This window comes from Helianthus annuus, chromosome 5 (assembly GCF_002127325.2).
Source record: "Helianthus annuus cultivar XRQ/B chromosome 5, HanXRQr2.0-SUNRISE, whole genome shotgun sequence".
NCBI lineage: Eukaryota > Viridiplantae > Streptophyta > Magnoliopsida > Asterales > Asteraceae > Helianthus > Helianthus annuus.
Window position 1 is genome coordinate 146,619,045 of NC_035437.2, and position 6,465 is coordinate 146,625,509.

The following is a 6,465-nucleotide window of genomic DNA, read 5'->3' on the forward strand; positions in this document are numbered from 1 at the left end:
TGGATATTTTTAATTATAAAAAATAAGTATTTATGATTAAGTATGGGATAATTAAGGAGGGGATAATATCTTTAATTATATAAAAATATGTATTTATAATTAAGGAGGAGATATTTAAGGAGGAGAAAGAGGAGGGAAAACAACAAAATAGATAGATCCAATGAATGACACGTGTCCCCCGTTGGTTTACTTTATTATATGTACTAGCGGTAAGACCCGTGTGCAAACACGGGTCGTTTCTTAGAAAACCATCCATAACACATATTGACAGAGAGTAAAAAAATAATTAGTGCAGACTTACAAAATTGATATAAACTAATGGTGAATAGGTTTATTCAACAGCAATTCCATTATGTTGATAGCAAACCACTGTTGTCTATTAACTGTTAAAAACCTCTGTTGCTTTCCAACAGACTTTCCTAAAAACTGTCATCCATTATCTCCAACAGAGCTTACCAGATGGATAGATAGTAAGTATCAGATGTTAGTCAACCCATGTTAAAATGGCAAGTCAACAGAAATTACAAAGGTTAGTAAACAGATGTTAAAAGAACAATGTTACTAACAAAGAATTTAGTACTCTCATTAAAAATGAGAGCTGCAAACTTGTTACTACAACGCCAGATATAAACATTTTTCACAACATGTGTTCTCAGGATAGGCTTAATGCAGAGCAAGTATCAGATGCTTTCAAAAAGTTGTATTGCTTTCCAACAAACATTTCCTAACAACAGTTCCTCCATTATACCCAACAGACGTTGCCAGGTTGACAAATGTTTAGTATCATCATAGATTTTATAAAACTTCTTTGTAAACCACATTAGTAGTGGTTGTACAGACTCGTTTCTCTTTATCACAAATCAAAACTTTTAACCCCTCCCTACTTTTTACTCTAGATACAGCAACATAGAGCTGGCCATGACTAAACATTGGACGAGGAAGATATAAACCAACACGCTCCAATGATTGTCCTTGAGTTTTATTTATTGTCATAGAAAAACACAGTGAAAGTGGGAATTGTCTTCGAGAAATCTTCACTGGTATTCTTTTATCATAAGGTGTCATCTTCAGTCTTGAAATCAAAGTATGATGACCTATATTAGTCCCTGTGATAATTTTTGCTTCAATCACAACTTTTCCGAGCTTCGTGACTTGTAAACGTGTACGGTTACACAATCCATTTGCCTGATCAATGTTTCTGAGTAACATCACTGGAGCACCAAGTTTCAGTACTAATTTATGGTCAGGAGGAAACAATGCCATATTAAGCTCTGATTCTTCCTCAGATTGGCATAAACTATCTGAACTAAAATAAACCTTTTCTTCACCAGGCAGACTCTCTAACAACTCTTTATTTATTGAATCCACTACTTCATTAGTTAAAGCAAGAATCGCTCTTTGCTGGAAATACGTTAAATCCCACAAAAACTTATTCATGTCCGGATATGTAAATGAAATGAGAGAAGAAATAGGATTGACTTGGTCATGAATAAGTAAATCATCTGGTATTTCAATATCTATCTCACCATCATTTTCTTCACCAAGCAGACCATCACCAAGCTTTAAAATCCATTCTCCAAATTCCTTTAATTCTTTCAAATCTGCTTCCTGACAACCAACTCTTAATCTCATATTCTCAGTTAGCTTTAGTACTTGACAGTATCGCCATATATAAGAAGAATTCAAAGAAGCATTGACTATCATTGTTCTGGTACCTTTAGGGATGACCGGAAGAATTTGTCTAAAATCACCACCAAATAGAATGACCTTTCCCCCAAACGGCTTGGATTCCATGTTCGGTTGACTGGAACGTGATATGTCTCTCATTGTTCTATCAAGAGCCACGAAACAATGCTTGTGAGTCATAGGTGCTTCATCCCAAATAATCAAAGTTGCTCTTTTAATTAAATCACCTAACTCAGTATTAGGCTCTATCGAACATATTGAATTCTCATTAATGTTGATTGGAATTACAAACCTTGAATGAGCAGTTCTACCGCCATCCAGCAAAAGTGAAGCAATTCCACTGGATGCAACATTCAATACAACTTCACCTTTTGATCGTAATGCAGCTGAGAATGTCTTCCAAAGAAACATCTTTCCAGTTCCACCATAACCATATACAAAAAACACACCTCCATCACCTTTTTCAGTCGCTTCCATAACAATTTTATATATCCTTTCCTGTTCGGCAGTTAAACACTTTACATAACCATCATGTTCCCTTTGAAGAGCTAGTCTGTCATACGATAATTCTTTCATTATCAATCGATTATTCAACGATGAAACATAATTGTCCGGAACACTTGGCATATCATCAAAATTTCTCACTGTACTTCCATTGGTAAGTAGCAACTTTTCAATTTCAGATAGACAGATATTTTCAAGTTCTTCTTGTTGAAGATCCAAATCTAAAACAAATGTTGAAAAAAGTATTAGTTTTTTTCCTAATAACAGAGCTATTGCATAATTTTAATGTAGTTGTATATAAGTTTAATAAAAATAATCACATTACCTGCAATACTAGTTATCTTTCGTTGCTGATACAGAATGTCTTCACATAACAGGGACTTCGTTTCCGACCAAAAAACACCAGGATGAGATATCGAATTTGACAGCAACAACATTACAAAAAAGTCCTCAAGAAATCTCCGGTTGACCATGTGCTTGCTTCTTTGACAACATTAACATATTTCTTATCATCATCCAGCAGTCCCCGTGCAAAACATGCATCTTTAAATGTTTCAAAAACCTGTCCATCAACTGTTTTTATATCTTCAAAACAGGTTGGTCCCTTAATATGATTCAGTAAAATCCTTAGGTAACAACAATCACCAAGTGATGGTGGGACATAATGTATCCTCCCAATTGATCCATACGGATGCTTTCTTCGATTCCATTTGCGATTTTTTGCATTCCATACATAATATCCCGGAAACTGAACATACCTCAATGTCCTGGCAAATTCATCAACTTTATTACAATTCATCCACTCTGTGAACATTGTCATTTTCACAGTTGGATCAGTAACAATATCACACAAATTATCATGATCGTTATACACAATACTCTGACCATCTTCACAATGACAATGTAATACTTCAATAGCTGGAGATCTATAATGTATATCATACATGAATATTCTCCAAGCAGCTTCACAAGCAGAGATATATCTACAATCAAGGTATGTTTTTATCTCATCTACAGCTACATCCTGTTCCGTATCATTGTTGGTGCTATTGGCTTGAAAAACAGAAGTCGTGACTCTATCAGGCCCCTTATTAATATATTTAGACAAATATTTGATAGAACCTGACTGGTTGCACCATTCAACGTTAACGTGGCACTGATACTTTCTGAGCAGGAGAGCATTGTAAGGAACTACAAATCTATTATCAAGTGTCACACCATTCTTTACTACTGTATTACTTGTTTGACGACGACGATAGACAGGATATCCTTCAGAATCAACACAAGTCTCATCTACATATTTTTGGGGAAACTTTTTAGAACATTTTTGCTAAACCATACATGGACAAAGTGGGTTGTCTGTACCACATGGTCCATGAATCATAAATTGCTTGACAAGCTCATATAATTCAGGATCTCTTTCTTTATCTGGTATCTCAGCACTAATAACACGATCAATATCAGATGCAGTTGGAAATTTGCTTTCAGCACCCAAGAACACATATGTGAGCATGTGGGAGTCCACGCTTCTGAAATTCCACTGTATACATAACTGAAATTTTTCAACAGTGAGCTATTAGATAAATATAATTAGATGTTCAAAGTAAAAAAATATAACTAAAGGGTACCTGCTTGTATATCACCAAATAATTTATCTTTCTTGAAATCTTTTATAAGATGATCCAATTTACACTTGAATAATCTAGAGATAATATCCGGTCTGTCTTTAGCATTAAGAGCTTTATCGTGCAAACATGTGTAAATCTCATGCCAGTTTGGATTACAAGTCACCGTTATGAATAAATCGGGATATCTAACAGACTTGCAAATTGCCATAGCATCCAAGTACTTTTGCATCATATATCTAGAACCACCAGTAAATGATGAAGGTAAAAGTATAGGTTTCCCACAACTTGAGGCATTATTCTCTCCACTTTCAACAGTAGCATTCAAGTTCTTAAGACTTCGCGTTCTAAGTTTAGGTTGTTGTGACCTTATATAATTCAACCTGGCAGATTCTATCATCGTGTATCCATCAACCAAAAACTACTTAAATAGTTTTTTCGCATTAAGTAACAATGAAAACTGATTTTGTCTATCTTGAATTTTGTAACAAAAGAATTCACTAATTATAAGATTGGTTCTAAGTACCTCATTATCAATCGCAATCCCTCTATGTTTAATACCAACTCTATAACCATCTTCTGCATATGGGAAAATAAGTGGATATTGCAAAGCAAGGTAAAAGGGGTGAAGCTCACTAATTTTTTGGACTTCTTTCTAACAACAATGTCTCGTTTATCGAATGCTCCATCAAAATCACCAATTATTAACGTAGCAATTTCTGATGCTGTTGGCAAATTGTGAACTCTTCCATCCTTATCTCTTGTTCCAATAAGCTTCAAGCTTACATCTTGCCACTCATTTTCTTGAAAACAATCTCTTACCATTCTGAAGGATTGGACAAGAGGATTGCAAGAATCCAACATATCTTTAAGACCCTTGATGGTTGTACTATTAAGCTGGTTGTTTCTTGTAGTTTTGGATTCTATCTGAGAACTGCCAGAAATATAAAATGTTAAAATTTACATTCATTTCAAATGATAATGAATGTAAATATACTGAGAAGCAAAATATATATTCATAAATGCCACAATCATCATAAAGAAATTACATTACTGCTTTTTGACGATTTACCACTTCGTTTTGTGAATCATATATGTAAAGCTGTGAGAATTTGGGTTCTTCCCCATCGTCCGGAAGTAGATTACCCATTCGATGATAATTCTGACCTTGTAGTCTAAATACATAAGGACCTTTACCTCTCTGATAACTTTTGTCAACCTTCCCACCAATAGATGTGAAGGAAAACATCATGTTATATGCTCGAATATTATCCATGAAATTTTGACCTTGTAGTCTAAATTCAAGTGTAAAAACATCGAAATATCCTGCTAATTTCTTGAGAATTTCGAGATACTCGATCAACTTCTTACCTTTAACAGCATAGGTCCCATTAAAATGATTAGTAATTAACAAGGAATCAACAAATACTTGTAAACCCTTGATATTCATACTCTTAGCCAATTCTAATCCTGCAATTAAAGCTTCATATTCTGCTTCATTATTAGTGGCAGGAAATTCACATCTAATAGCCTGGGGTAATATGTCCCCCTGTGGCGATTTTAGTAGTATACCCAAACCTACACCTCTTACATTAGATGCACCATCAGTATATAGTGTCCAGGATTCTATATTTTCTCCTAGTTGTTGCACTTCTAGGTCTACTTCATTTTGAATATCACTACTGAAATCAGCCACAAAGTCAGCTAAGGCCTGAGACTTTATGGCATTTCTAGGTTCATATATTAAGTCATAGGCACTTAATTTTACTGACCATTTAGCCATCCTACCTGACATCTCGGGTTTCCTAAGCACATTTTTAACATGATAGTTAGTTTTAACATGAATCCTATGTGTCTCAAAATAATGTCTAAGTTTTGTTGACGCCATAACTAGGGCTAATATCAATTTCTCTAAATGAGAATATCTAGTTTTAGCATCTAATAAACTTTTACTAACATAATAGACAGGATACTGCTGACCTTCATGATCCATTACAAGGACAACAGTTACTGCATTCTCTGATACTACAAGATACAAGGATAACGGTTCACCATCCTCAGGCTTCATCAATAGAGGTGCGGTTGAAAGATAATGCTTCAAATCCTGCAAGGCTGATTAATGCTTCTCTCCCCATTCGAATTTCTTATTCTTCTTCAGGATATCGTAAAATTCCTTGCATTTTTCCAAGGATCTCGAGATAAATCTGTTTAATGCTGCTACTCGCCCTGTTAATCTTTGAACATCTTTCATATTTGAAGGTGACTTGATATCCAAGATAGCTTTTATCTGCTCTAGGCTTGCTTCTATCCCCCTTTTCGTCACCATGTACCCTAGAAACTTTCCTGCTCCCACTCCAAAATGGCATTTGGCAGGATTTAGTTTCATGTTGTATCGGTCCAGGATATCGAATGCTCCCTTGATATCCTGGAGGTGATCCTCAGCCTGTTTAGATTTTACTACCATGTCATCGATGTACACCTCCATGGTGTCCCCCAGCTTGTCTTTAAACATCATGTTCACCAATCTTTGGTATGTTGCACCTACATTTTTTAAACCAAAAGGCATAGCATTATAACAATAAATACTTGTTGGTGTCATGAAAGCAGTATCCTCCTGATCCGAGGGTTCCATTTGGATCTATTGGAATCC

The 6,465-nt window shown here is 35.2% G+C and overlaps 2 protein-coding genes across 2 annotated transcripts; both read right to left on the reverse strand.

Moving 5' to 3' along the window:
• Window positions 1-795: 795 nt before the first annotated feature.
• LOC110943699 (ATP-dependent DNA helicase PIF1-like) lies at window positions 796-2,627 on the reverse strand. The gene is made up of 2 exons (XM_022185434.1): window positions 2,516-2,627; window positions 796-2,411 (listed from the first exon to the last, which is right to left on the reverse strand). The coding sequence occupies exons 1-2, from the start codon at window positions 2,625-2,627 to the stop codon at window positions 796-798; spliced, it is 1,728 nt and encodes a 575-aa protein (XP_022041126.1).
• On the reverse strand, window positions 2,627-5,883 carry LOC110943698. The gene is made up of 7 exons (XM_022185433.1): window positions 5,796-5,883; window positions 4,865-5,186; window positions 4,514-4,749; window positions 4,342-4,394; window positions 3,823-4,236; window positions 3,556-3,763; window positions 2,627-3,483 (listed from the first exon to the last, which is right to left on the reverse strand). The coding sequence occupies exons 1-7, from the start codon at window positions 5,881-5,883 to the stop codon at window positions 2,627-2,629; spliced, it is 2,178 nt and encodes a 725-aa protein (XP_022041125.1).
• Between the last annotated feature and the right edge of the window lie 582 nt (window positions 5,884-6,465).

Bases quoted from the DNA above. Each gene is read 5' to 3' on its own strand.
- LOC110943699 (XM_022185434.1), bottom strand. From the start codon at position 2,627: ATGTTGTTGCTGTCAAATTCGATATCTCATCCTGGTGTTTTTTGGTCG. The intron at 2,412-2,515 runs GTAATGTGATTA...CATTTGTTTTAG, and splicing joins AAAGATAACTAGTATTGCAG to ATTTGGATCTTCAACAAGAA.
- LOC110943698 (XM_022185433.1), bottom strand. From the start codon at position 5,883: ATGAAGCCTGAGGATGGTGAACCGTTATCCTTGTATCTTGTAGTATCA. The intron at 4,395-4,513 runs GTGATTTTGATG...TCCCATATGCAG, and splicing joins AATTGCTACGTTAATAATTG to AAGATGGTTATAGAGTTGGT. The intron at 3,764-3,822 runs GCAGGTACCCTT...TTTATCTAATAG, and splicing joins AATTATTTGGTGATATACAA to CTCACTGTTGAAAAATTTCA.